We start from the raw sequence: 14,035 nt of genomic DNA, 5'->3' as shown, positions 1-14,035 counted from the left end.
TGTTAGAAATTTGATTTCTTTTCTTTAAGCAGAGTGCCTTACAGTGCAAACTCCACCAGAGAGATTTAGTCTGCTTTTAAAAAAAAAAAAAAAAAAAAAAAGACATAGTCTGCATATTTGCACGCACAACTGCAATTGCCTCTGGTTGCAAAAATAATCCCATACATTCTAATTTGCAAAAGCACTGACTCCTAAAATCAAATCATAACCAACCTACATGGGTCTACTCCTGTGGATCAAACTCAACTGCCCTCATCTGCTGAGCTGCAGTATTACAGAGGCCTTATTTGTAATACCTGATCCTTTCACACGAAACATCACCGTGAATGTGACCCAAAGACAAAACTTTTCTAAACTATAAGAATCAACAAAAAAATTTGGAATGATTGGAACAGTACTTTTAAGAAAGGCTGTCCTTCATAAATCATTGCTAACTTTTTAAAAACCAGCCAGATGTGGCTAAAAATATGATGGATATTCTGTAAATTGACTGATGCCAGCTTTGACTCTCATAAGTGGACGTGTATGGGTTGGGAAGGCCTCTATTCAATCTTTAGATTGCTCCAGAGCTGATTATGCACACTACAAACTGTCATTCATTTTCTCATCAACAACTGAAAAACATATACATCTCCTCGTCTGTCTGATGGGAGTATTTCCAATATGTAATATGCATGTAAATTTTAATTCAAAGACCTCTTACCAAAGACTTCATCTTGTTGTTCAGGTTCTGCTACTGCCGTTTCTTTGGGTTCAAGTGACGGAGCCTTTAATGAGAACACAAAAACAGATTGAAGAGGTGAGATGCTGAGGTGCCATGGCAACAAAGCAAAGGCAGAGACAAACAGGCCAACTGTGTGAGAGAGGGGTGATGAGAAAGAGAGACAATGCGAGGGGGAGGTAATTATACCCATTTAGTATTTTGGGGCTTTATGAGAACAGAATTAAGCTGAGACCCTTTCATTCAACTTTCATAAAGAAGTGGGTACATCCTGTGCACACTGGAAGCTGTTGCAACACTGAATGTGTGACCGGTGCTTTTTGTCAGGATTTTATCTATTTATCATCTGTCTTATTTTGATTGATTAATTGATTTATTGCATGTATGCACTTGTGAATCTTTGGCAGAAACTTGTCTGGAATGCATATGCAAAATGACATTATTATGGTTTCAATTATTTTCATGTTATTTGCTAATATTCATTAAGAGAAGTTAAACCAAAACGCAGAAGCAGCGAGTGAAAAACTGAGTACATGCTTACTGCTTCCAAAGGAATTAAGAGTATAAGTAGCAGCCAGGTGCTACTAATCAAATGCATTGATTGATCAGCAGCAAGTGTGAGCAGCTGTGTAAAAGCAGATGTTTTGGCAGTTTGCAATGTGCGTTAACACAATCCTAGGGAGGAAAGAAATCAGCGATGATCTTAGAGAAGCAGTTGTTGCTCCCCATCAGTCTGAGGATGGTTATAAGGCTATTTCCAAATAATTTTAAGTCTGCCATTCTTCAATGAGAAAGATTATTCAAATATCAGGGGCAAATATTCCAGACTTGCGCTAATTTCCCCATGAGCTAAAGAATTGCTGAAAGATTAAAATAAAGAAATTGTAGTGAGTCAGTTAAAGTCCAGATCTCAACCTACTTGAAGGCTGCGGGGGACATTTAGAGAGCTGTGCATGAGCAAATGTCCACAAAACTCAATGAACTGAAGAAACATTCTACAGAAAACTGGGCCAAAAACACCTAAAAGACAATATGAGAAACGAATAACGTCACGCAGAAAGTGAGAATTTCAGGTTACTCAAAGTCAAGGTGATTCACAAGCTATTGATTGAAATATGAAGTGTACTTAGTTTTTTTTTCTTAGTTCTTTCCACTGATTGTACATTTTGGCTTAACTCTTATTAAATAAATAATAGCACAGTGTAATATAGCATGTGTTATTATTAATCTTAGTTTGTATTTTAGGTCATGGAAAGGTCATTTTTGATCATGCTCTGATATGCAAATCCTGTGTTCAATATCATCTTCAATCCTTTAGGAGATCTGGCTACTGCAGAGATGTCAAAATTACTGTAGTTCATAGGCCACATACAGCCAACTTTGTCGAATTAAGTCAGCAAATTCAAACCGGATGATCGCTGTTAGCACAGTCGCTCGCTAGCTGCTGATGTCACCTGGGAAATGGCCGAAAAACTCTCCATCAGAGACCGATTTGATACGGATGGCCGCACACAATCTGTCATTCAATTAAAATGTTTTGCATCATAATTACATCTGTTCAGAACCCAGTTAGCCTGTGAAATAAACAATCTGTAACCACCGTGATCATTTTGGCTCTGCAGTGGGTGGGACATGTTAACTGTTAACTCACAGAGCATCAACAAACAGCTGTGCACACATGTTTGTTGTGTGACTTTTATTTCGTAAGCTGACCATTTTGACAGCATTGAAACAGCAGGAAGTGATACGGGAAACGTACAAAGTAAAATGGCATTAGTTGTTACATAATGACAGAAATACTGATTCATCTGCAACAACCCACCCACTTTTAACACACAAAGTCTAAGCTTACACTAGCATGCAAGATGAATTATTATTTCTGTCTGTATTCACACTTCTGGCTCATCCAAAGAATTTATGTCACTATGACTGGCATGTTTACAGCCTTTGACCATCATGTACAGTGAAGTGCCTTCTGATTTTATAAATCCTCTTAACATCCCCCCTCAGAAGAGGCATGAACAGTGCTGTTGCTGGTCACATGCTCTATAATGTTGTACTGTGGACATTTATGTGTTTTTCTGTGCAGAGGAGTTTTTTTTGTTTCCTGTTCTCATGCTGTCCTCCTGTAGCCCAGCATGAGTAGAGGTCTCTTTTTTTTCCTCTTGTACCTTTCCCACTGTAGTGTACATTTCAGTGTTTTTTTTCCTGTAATGCAACCGTTCTCCGACTTGTATCCCCATGTAATGTCTGTGTTGTATGTGTAAGTCAGGGGGCGGGTTCATTCCACTGCAGGGCAACCTGCCACTGCATGTGGCGAATAAACTTTGAACTTGAACTTGCCTGCTTCTTAGTGGGCTTGCCTACATGGGGAATCAGAGACATTCAAAAACTGTGGGCACACTGATCACCATTAAATCAGAACAGAGGAAAGTGCAACTGTGACGCAGTCGCAACAGCTGAGGGACAGTAGAGTGTGGTGAGCAAGCACTTACTAATGCAAATCACTTAAAAGTCAACAAGTGCTCCTTTTTTTGGCCTTTTATTATGCAAACAAATGAGTCTTGATAAGAGGAGATTAAATTACTACTGGACAAGATTTAATTACGTTTTTTTCCCCCTTTCATCAAGAGCAGAAATTCTTAAAAAAAAAAAAAAAAAAAGAGAAAAATGACTACTAGAGAAAAAAAAAAAGTCATGCCAGTGACTGTGGGTAACGAGATATTTGTCATGCAGCCAACTCCTACTAAGGCTACGTTCACACTGCAAGTCTTAATGCTCAATTCCGATTTTTTGTTCACACTACAAATGCGACAGCAAACGCGCTCTAGTGTGAACGCTCAAAGCGGCCCGCATGTGCAAAAGAAGACGTCACACACAACGCGCTCTGTTTAGACCCAGAGCAAACAATATTGTTTGACTGATGGCTGTTAATATAAAGACTTCAGACTTTACGTTTCCCAATTTTTGCTTTAAGTTATTTTGTTATTTACATAATAATGTAGATAACCTAATAATGATCCTTATTGCTGTTTTAGAGGAGCGGTGCTTCAAAGAATAGTTGCAGATTTCTATCAAAATCTGCAGATTATACAGTACAAATAAAATGTTCACGTTGTCTTCCCAACAGTTTCACTAACATCTACACTGGATGGCCAGGAAGCGTTCGCGATGTCTTCTCGGGCGCTTCTCCGGCGCTGATAATTGGTGTCTGTCTTGTGTCAGTGACGTAAAAGACGGATTTAATGCGACATGACCGTTCAAACAGCAGTCGCTTTCTAAAACATCGGATATGTATCGGATTCAGTAGCACATACGAAAGTGACTCAGATCGGATTTGAAAATATCGGATTTGTGCCGTTCACACTGTCATACCATGATCGGATATGGGTCACATAGGGTCAAAAAAAAAAAAAAAATCTGATTTGATGCGCTTTCGCCTGCAGTGTGAACGTAGCTTAACAGTGAGCAAAGTAGGATGATTGAAGAGCTGCTCCCAGGATATGAGATGGTTAATCACATGTTTGATCGAAATAGGAATAGCCAAGCAGGGACTCTGCCTCCTCTCTTGCTTCGCGTGCAGCCTCTGTGTTAGTGGGTGCTTGATTACAGGATTGGAGACAGGTGCCCTGTAGCCTGAACAGTGCCTGACCAGCTGCAGCCACTTGAACAATCAGGTCTTCTGAAATGCTCTGCCCTGCCACTCCTTTGCAACTAGAACACAGTCTCTGCCTTTGCAGTGCTCATCTGTAAACTGGCCACTTTTACTGTTCTGTTAGTATTCTGCTTATTGAAATTCATGCTTTCTTATCTATGCAGTTTCTTTGGCTGATTCAGCCCTTGCCTCCCAAACTCCCGTCTTGTCAGTTCTCTCTGTTCAGCTCCCCTTTGTCTTGGCTTATTTCTACTCCCATTTTCTTGGCCCAAACCTTAGTGACATCTTAATGCCACAGCTTTAGCTTCTGGTTGCCAACGTGTAGCCTAGCTTCCAGGTCCCTGGCTACCAGCCCAGACTAACCCAAACTTCAGGTTTCTGGTTACAACTCTAACATCAAGGTTACTGTTGCCACCTCAGCTCCTCAAGTCCTTTTGCCAGTTTGCTTGTTTACTGAATAATGAGTCTACAACTCTGCACTTCGCTGGTGAACAAATGATTTGTAAATCAGTGATTCAAAAAAAGGAACACCACATGTATTTTTGTGCACTGATAAAGCTTAAATTTCTATTGAGGATTTGCAGATATGTGACCTCTAACCGTGTGACTTGAACTTATCTGCCATTTTGGACATGTGACAATGTAAGATCAAGTGAATAACATAATCACACAGGCCTAGAGATTGGGCAGTGACTTCCCTGGCAACCGCCTGTCCCTAGGGAAAAAGGTGTTCCCCAAAAACCTCCTTGTGATTACTTTAGTCACTAGTATATTGCTATCTTAGCCTGAGGTGAAGTTATAGACTTCATGGGTTATGGACTCAGCTACTTTAATAAATAAATTATAACAAACTGAAAAGCATGCCAAAAATGGAACTGGAGATATCCATCAAATGCCTTCAAAGTTGCACCTTGTGAAAGATTTTGGCTCTAGCGCTGAAACAACTTTTACTCTGCAGGGTGAACCTTCTCCATTTCCAGTTTGCATGGCTGTTTTTTAAGTTTTACTACTTCTTGGCTGGTAGTTTGTATTTGCAGGATAACATTTGAAAACAAACTACAGGTAATCATTTGCCACCAACCAAAGCAATCACTAGGAAGTTTCTGGGGCTAGCACCATCTCTGATCCAATTTCATCCAATGAGATACAGCAAACTCCAGAAACGAGTGTTTAGCAGTCAGGAAATACATCATTTTTATCCATCAGCTGGTGGTTGTACGGCACACTTGATATGGCAATCACAACTAAAAATCCTTAGCATTCAACCTTTGCTAGATTTTCTTTCACACCCCGACTTAGCTGTCTTGCCTTAGTTCTTAGCCTTTCCTTTTTCATATAGTGTAAAGAATTAGCAATGCAAACAGATTGGAATACACAGAAAAAAACAAAACAAAACCCTCAGTCACAGAAGCTTGGATGGTCATTAAAATGAAGGTCCTTGCCACCAAGGAGGATGCTGGGCCTGGATCTGCATGTAAATGACTTCACATTTAAAAATAAATAAATCAGTTTGAATTAAGTGCAACTGTAAAAAATACAGCTGACATTTTGGCCACAAGGCACACTTGGATTTTCAGCCTCTGAAGGACACACATTATATACAAAGCTAAAGGGGTCCTCGTTAAAAACTTGTCACAACACGACCACATCAAAGGAAAAATGAAAAGGGCGATGTGGGCAACTAAGAGAACTAAACTAACATCTTAATGCCATCCTCGCTGTCGGTGTGACACTACTCGCCACAGGTGCCTTATTAAAAATACAGTTCTTGTCAAGTAGAGCTTTCAAAAGAGGTTCATGTTGGAGACAGAAGCACGTCCTGACCCTGTGACAGCTTCGACAACACCTGACAATTATTCATACTTTCCTGCCCGTCTCAGTCCTAACCTACTGAACTTTTAGCTTGCCAACTGCGACATATTTCTCTAGATTATATAAAACACAATCACACAAACAGATCCCCCTCTCCCTGTCATTACAAACCCTGAAGAGAGTATAATCAGGTGAATAAGTTGTGAGACCACCAAAACAAGTCCCAGAGTACCTTAAGACTAGAGCCTGACCAATATATGATCTTTAAGACTGATATTTGTTTTATATTTGTTTTCCTTCTCTCAGACACACGAAACCTGAAAACATTTTGCTAATATATTGCCTTGGTTTATTTCTTTTTTTTAATTACTCATTTACTCTGTGTCGGACTGTGCTTGGACCTGTTATGTTCTTGTTGTTTCAAACCCAGTTGCCAACAGCAAAGTTGCAAAGTGCCCTCTGGTGGGCAAGCAATGTAACATCAACACTCATAACCTGGCTGAATGGTGTTTCTCCTGGCTCTTCTTTAATTTTTCCACTTCTATTTATCACCATTATAAATGTGTTAGCCCTGTGACACCGTGTACCCCACGTATACCACCTCTTGCCCTATGGCAGCTGGGCCAGCTCCCCACCCCCCAAACTGGATAAGCAGAAAGATATGACAATAAACAGCTAACATGAGAAATTGCACAACAACAAAAAAATCCGCTAAACAGTGAGGCCGCAAAAGGTGAACCGCGTTATAGCGAAGGACCACTGTATTAGCCCACCATAAAACAGATTGGGCTCTACTCAAGATCTTGTTCCTCTTACTCTTTACTTTTGGATGTTAGCTTTGGTAAAATGTCTTTTTACTACTATAGATGACCAGAACCACATATCATGGTTAAAGAGTTAAAGGCCAACCCCCCCCCAAATAAAACATTTATCATAAAATTGCCTTAGCCTTGTTTTTATTGTACTTATTTTTTGGGAGGTTTATTTGGTTGGTCCACTCATCACCATCAAAAGTAATAAATTAAGTCTTCCTCTGTAATTGTACTGCTGTGTGACAATGGAAAATTCCACTGCTTCAGCTTCAGTCAGGCCTCTGATCCCAATTCAGCACTAGGATACTGTAAGCGGTTCAGTGTTCCCGAGCACTCCTGACATTTGAGCAGAGAGAGTGGGAGTGGAACACAGTGATTTGAACACATTTCAGCACTTGGGTCTTCTGAGACTTTCAAAGGGATCCAGGTTCCACTTCGTACATGTGGTTTGGTGATAACTGTACCCTTCAGTGTTACATCCTGTCCATTCTTTACAGATGGAAGACATTTCATCTCACATTTGTAAGGTACTGTATAAAAAGACACTGGAGTCTCTGGAGCTCTACTTTCTCAAGGTCAGTTTTATCCCCCATGTTGACCGAATGTACCCAACATTTATTTCTTTATTAGAGCTGTAAGAACACCATTAGATAAACCAATTAAGACCAAAGAGCAATATACTGTACAATTACAGCAATATAAAATGAGCAGTGTGTCGTTCAAGCACAAATGTGTCAGTAAAGTGAGACACAGTAGACTTAACTGGGCTAAAAAGCCACAGAGTTTTACCAGTCATGGGCATTGAATACAATGGTATCCAATGGTAAAATGTTATCCAAGGCAAATAACTAGTCAAAGGGTTTGTAAACCCTGTAGCTATATATCACAGGAACAGACATACCAGTCACAGTCACACAGCTGTGTCTCTGTAGACTGGCCGTCTACTAAGTGGGCATCCAGCTCCCTCATCTGGAGACCTTAGTCTTTAATTCAACAGCTTCAGTAATAGTGCTGCATTGCAACTATATTGCAGTGAGTCACAAAGTAGCACATAACTTATTTTTGTGAAATTACAAAAGGACCTAATTTAAGGTTATGAGCTGCAAGATATCCACATGGCTCGTCTACAGAAACGGCTAACGTCAAAGGTCCTAAAATCCTTTCATATAAAGTTGAATTAGTAAGGTAAGAATAATTACAACTTGTTACTTTCAATTTCATCATCTGCAATCTGTGCTTTCCTCCTTTAACACTGTATTTTTATTTCCTGTGTAGCTGAAGGTGTTTGGAAAATTCTACAGGTGATCTGTAGTGAGACAGATCACCTGTCCAAGCAGTTTCTTAGCTCAGAGACTGGAAATCAAAAACACAGTCTGCATTCACTCTGCTCTGCGTTTCAGTGAGCATTGCAGTAACCAGTTGTCATTACCCAGGTGGGCGTTACACTGATCAAGCACACAGGCTTGCCAGCCAAACGAGATAATGCTGGAACCTAGTAAGTCACAAACATTCTAGTCCCAGTGATCCAGAGCACAATCGACTGAAATCATTAGACCTAATCATAGAATTTAATTGGAGACATAAGAGTAAATATAAATACTACAATGTAATTAACACCTTTATTTTAGCTAACAAAGTGTTTGAAACCGCAGACCTACCTGTGAGGTAGGTTCACCTACCCTATGTTTATTTACCACGCTGGTACTTCGTCTATTTGATACTGTCACAGGAAATCATTCAGCCTTTATCAGTTTAATGTCTGCGAATGGCTTTTGTAAGTCGGTTACTGTGAAAGAGCTCGGTTGCATTTTTCCTGTTGCAAAACATCTGACGATCACCTTCATTTCTAAACTTACAGCAGTGAGTGATGTGGGTGACTGTCATGAGATCGACCACAAACATTATCCCGGCAGTAGTCCTTCCTCTTTGCAATTTTTTTTAATTTCTTGAGAACATTGATGGCATATAATTGCATGTCTGTGAGTGCAACCAAGGTTCTTGGTAGCAAATTTACATCATATATTAGTCAGCTATAACCACAAATGTTAAATAAACTGCTGTGTTCCTTTTACCTCAAAGTTCAGATGTGGGAGCTGACAGTTGTTTTAGTAGTAGAGGTAGTTGGAAATGCAAGAACAAACAAGCTTTGCTTTGCTCCATAGCAAGGCAGAGCCTTTCATGCATCACTGGCAATACAGCAATGTTTTTATGGTTAAAAACACATTCACAAATAAAGCATGGTGATAAAATCTGGTCACTGCTCTGTATATGGCTTCTACAGCGAGTGCAAGTTTTACTCGTACGCATGTACACTGCCGCAGTCTTGGATTGCAAAGTCAGGTGGGTGGGGCTTCTCTGACTTGAGTATCAATGTAAATAGAACACAGCCTATGACTCATTCATGAAGTTAACTGTCCCTACTTCTCCTTCTCCGCCTGCCTTCATCACTAAAGAGACAAAAAGCTAAATTTGCAGTGCCAGTCGCAGGCAACTAGCAGCTAACAGCATTTTTTTAAGGTGGAAGTCAATCAACACAATTTAATTATCAATGTGACAGACACATTAGTGATGGTTGGATCACCTCAACATAAAAAGACAGATTATACAAACTGGTTTATTTAATTTAATCACTTAATAATGATGACATTAATCATCACTTAAGAGTATTTTGGTGAGCTTCTGTAGCTCTACGCTGTTTTTTCTGCCTCTTCAAAGCCCTCGTTGTAGGTTTACTGCTAAGGGGTAAAATCCTTTATGAACAACTCATCTATGACTACTCATATGCCAATCAGTGGCATCCTGCACTCTGACTAATGTTCACTTCAATCACTCACCTTAGTTGAGAAAAGTGAGCCCCCACACCCCACCCCAAAGTTATTTTGCATATCGTTGCTTAAAATTGCACATCTGTAGACTAGGAAACTGTCTGCCTGTCTGAATATGTGCTCTCATTCTAGCGTTGATTATTCTAACTAGATACTTCTATGAATGTATTCTTTTCCATTTCAGGACCATCATACCAAGAAAATTTTCAACTGTCGTTTCCTTTGTTACATTTCCCAGAATGGCTTACAAAACCATGCGAGAATGTAACTGCAAATTCCCTGAAGCAGCACTGGGAAAATAGTATTCCTGTAACAAAAGCCACTTTCCCATGCTGTTTTTGAGCTTGAAGGCGGAAAAAGTAACCCTTTGTTAAAACTTCTTGTCAGTTGACAAACTGGTGGCTTTGATAGTATCTCTGAGTCCGCAACATGGGTAAGAAGAGGTACTTCTAGGTGGGGAGGGGGAGAGAGTCTGCATTATGCTACCACATCGTGGTAAAATTGCTGACATTTGAGATAAGCGTAAAGTCAATTTCTTTAAATGTCGCTGAGCAAAAATGGTCTCAGCATGAATTGCCACAAAGCCTGTGGTTGGCCACTAATGAGCACAAACAAAACGGTGGTTGAAACTGCAAGAAGCCGTGCAAATGGGTGCTAGCTTGGGCTGCTATTCATGTGTCGATGTAGCATTTGTTGCTTTTTTTGGGGTTCCCATTTAAAAAATTTGCTCACACTTTGCGAAATTTAGTCAATAATGTTTATACAAACTGTAAGCATGCAACAGCCTGTGCCTCTGTCTGTAATCAAGTGTTGACAACACAGCAATCAGACTACATCCGAGCAGGACCAATATACAGTAGCAGCAAAGGAAAAGCAAATATTTCTTATCTGTTACTCTGTTATGTTTTCCAGTGACTCATTTAAGTCCTGGGTTGTATTCTATCGGGAGTTCTGCGAAATCTTCAAAAGCACTAGCCACTAAAAGCACATTTGATCAAACCTTATTATGGCTAAATTTCTACTCTGGCAAAATAAAAAGGCCAGTGTTATCATCTTATACATCCAGGTGGGATTTAGAGCTGAAAAATAACAGCGGTGAGAAATTGTCCGAAAGCTGACAGAGAAACACTTTGCCTGGTGTGTGAGTGAAGGGATAGGTACAACTGATAAGGGATTGGGAGAAGGATCATGACTCTGACTTCAGCATCTAAACACAACCTGCCTTACCCTGTCACGCTTTGTTCCCTTTCCACGGTCACTATGACAACCTGCTCTTTGGCCAGACCTTTTAAAATTGACTTCAATTTACGATAATGGAGCTGAAAGAAAGGGGAAAATAATTGATATACAAAGAAAGATATACGGCACAATATGTGTCTGCATAGGCTAAACAATGCTGCTTTAGTGCGACACGCTTCCCCCAACACCTCTCCCACCAGCTCGGCACGTGACTAATACATCCACTTCTCCTGCTTCTGCTCCGCGCTCTCCAGTGTGTGTTTTTGCAGGAATAGGAGACAAATCATGCGTGGGCTGCATCAGCAGCACCCCTGCTGGTTCGGGCTCCCCCATTCACCACATGACCGCTCTGCCCGTCACAGGCATTGGCCAGGTAGTGACACATAACCCAGAGCACACAGCAGACTACAGGGTTTACACGCTGCACACATTAAGCTGCCTTATTCTTTCCTTTTGCTTTAACTCGCTCACTGTTTGGGGTCGGAGACCTCACAATAAACTCAAAACCTCTTCATGTACGGTAGGAGCCTCTCTTGCAATGGCTTAAAGTCGTTAGACAAGGTCGGGTTAATGATCGAATATCATTAAACTACATTAACATCCTAATTTAAGCCTCCAAATACGCCTCCACGCTTGGCATACAGAAGCAGTCTCAGAGCACACAGATGAGTCAAGAAAGTCACACCGAGATTTGTTCTGTTTAAATACAACACTATCAGAAGCAGTTTCTGTGGAGCATTAGCCCCAGGGCAGAGCAGCACACCTTGCGTCCTAGCCAATTTGAAAAAGTCTATTTGTCAACTCGCGGCACGAACTACACTTAATTCTCCACTGGATCATTGTTTATTTTATACCATAGTTTCTGCTTAAGCTATAGCACTCCTGTTAGAGGTGGAGTATTTGTTGGCTATAACTTCACTGATCTGTGCTCAGGCTCTCAGCAGCAGCACACAGGAAATTACCAGCCAGCGTCACCTTCCAGTTCATTATTTTTAGCCAAGTGCACTGACACAGCAACAGTTTATCTTCTCGACTCAGATGGGCAAAAATTCCCCAAAATGTGGTGTTTTTATTTCTACACCCACTAGCAGGGTGGTAGCCCATCTGAGCGCCGCTGATCACTGGGCCAAAGCTAATGTTTAAATGAGATGTGTACTTGGAGAGGGTTTAATGTCAGCCCTGATGCACGCCATCATCCATTTACTCTCTCCAGTTCAAATGGGTTCTCTCGTAGAGTGGTGCTGCGGAGAGGCTTGTTGTTTCGAGGGGATGACCCAAGAGAACCGCGGAGGTTCGTGGTGCCTGGGATATCGCCATGGCAACATGGTTCAATTAAGAGTGGGATGCCGGCTGTTGAAAACTGAGCGTGCCGAATATTATCTCTTGAAAATTTGCAGCAATTCAAGTCTACACAGAATTATATTTTAAAAATGACTGCCTCAGGTGTGCCAAGGTTTAGGGTTTCCCTATTTTTAGAGATCAATATAAAGTACACTGAGCATGCTTCTTATTCCAGTCTAGCAACAATTAAAAATACAAAACCTCAATGTCATCGACTAAATTGCTTGGAAACAAAGGAAAAACCCAAAACACTTGCCACAAAAATCTTAGACACACATACACTTGCAAGGCATTTATGCAGCTTTTTATCCAAAGAGATTCAACACTCACACTCACACACACACACACACATTCTCTAAACTGGTTGTCACTCCTGCTCAAAGCTCAGCGGCAGCAGTACATTAGCATGAGTGAAGGAGCCCAACAGCTTTTGTGCCACAGAGTCCAAAGTCCAGCAGATAACAGCCACCGCTCGCACACAAATAAAAGAAAACTAATATAAAGCTGCGATGAGCCCTCTTACCTTGCCGTCTGTGTTGGGCTCCTTCTTTCCTAGATGCTGTCCCATGCTGCTAACAGAGCCTGTAAGAAACACACACAATGAGTTTACACCAGGGGAAGACTGTAAACAGCATATTATGTGAAGATTACGAACTCCTCCTTATTGCAGCAAGAGAGGCAAGCTCCAGATTCAGTGTGAAACTGTAGCTTCACATACAGCCATAAAAAAGGCACCGGGGCTTTCCCTCCCTTCCATCTCTTAATGGCAGCAATAGCATTTAAAATGCCACAGTTAGAATCAGAATACCTTCTTCTGGGATTAATAAAGTATGTGGTCACAGTTGCTCCACGACTACCAAAACAATAGCAAATAACAACAAATAGCTCTAATTATTAATATCCTAGTATATAACACAAAACTGAATATATACAGCTGAAATTGAGGCGCCCCTCTTATAAGGGTTATGATCCCTGAATCTGTATTTCAGAGGACACAAGAAAAAAAGCACAATACACTGTGTGCATAAAGTGAAAGCAGGCTTTTAATAATTTTCTTATTTTGGTTTAAAATATGATCGCCTAAATCATCTGAAGTCAAAACAAGGGTAGTTTGGAGATGTTGGAAAACTGCCTGTAAGTGAGAAAAATCCAAAAATACAGTAGATACTATTCAATTCATTGTCCTTCCTCTTAAGGGGAAGACGAACAGCCAAAAATGTATGGTAACAGGCAGGCAACAAATCTAGTTATTTCAAATGAAATGAGGTGCAACATTTAAAGCAATTCAAAAATGAACCACTGTAGACCTTGTTTGAGCTCAACCCTAGCCTCCTGTTTGTGTTTATAGTTCTGTGTTCCTTCATCCATTCATTTAAATATACTTTCTGCCTGCTGCTAGTAGCTACCTGTCCATTAATGTGATCTTTAAATATTAGATCGCTCTCCACAGTTGCTCCTTCCTGTTATTGCTTTGCTGCAGGGTCTCACATATTAGTCTCATCCTCACCATTATCATCTGACTAAAGGTTTTCTCGCAATGGGGGGGAAAAGGAAAGCATTGTAGGGCTTTCTTTTTCAGATAATTTAGTATTTAGTATTTAGTATTTATTTATTTATTGTCATTGTCAAG

The 14,035-nt window shown here is 40.5% G+C and overlaps 1 protein-coding gene across 1 annotated transcript in view; it reads right to left on the bottom strand.

Annotated features, from left to right (window-relative positions):
• LOC147318598 (myelin basic protein-like) overlaps nucleotides 1-14,035 on the bottom strand; it is a 49,155-nt gene that overhangs the window by 17,447 nt on the left and 17,673 nt on the right. The window contains exons 2-3 of the mRNA XM_086310634.1: nucleotides 12,929-12,987; nucleotides 704-767 (exon numbers count right to left, since the gene is read on the bottom strand). Of these exons, the coding sequence (XP_086166760.1) occupies nucleotides 704-767; nucleotides 12,929-12,973 (109 nt within the window). The 5' untranslated portion in view covers nucleotides 12,974-12,987. The remainder of the gene's footprint in view (nucleotides 1-703; nucleotides 768-12,928; nucleotides 12,988-14,035) is intronic.

Source organism: Aulonocara sp. 'chitande type north' Nkhata Bay, linkage group LG11 (genome assembly GCF_057382095.1).
Source record: "Aulonocara sp. 'chitande type north' Nkhata Bay isolate Kocher_YH1m ecotype deep benthic linkage group LG11, A_spYH_male_GT1.1, whole genome shotgun sequence".
Classification (NCBI taxonomy): Eukaryota; Metazoa; Chordata; class Actinopteri; order Cichliformes; family Cichlidae; genus Aulonocara; species Aulonocara sp. 'chitande type north' Nkhata Bay.
The sequence above is the reverse complement of the archived record's forward strand: the minus strand, read 5'-3'. Positions and strand labels throughout refer to the sequence as shown.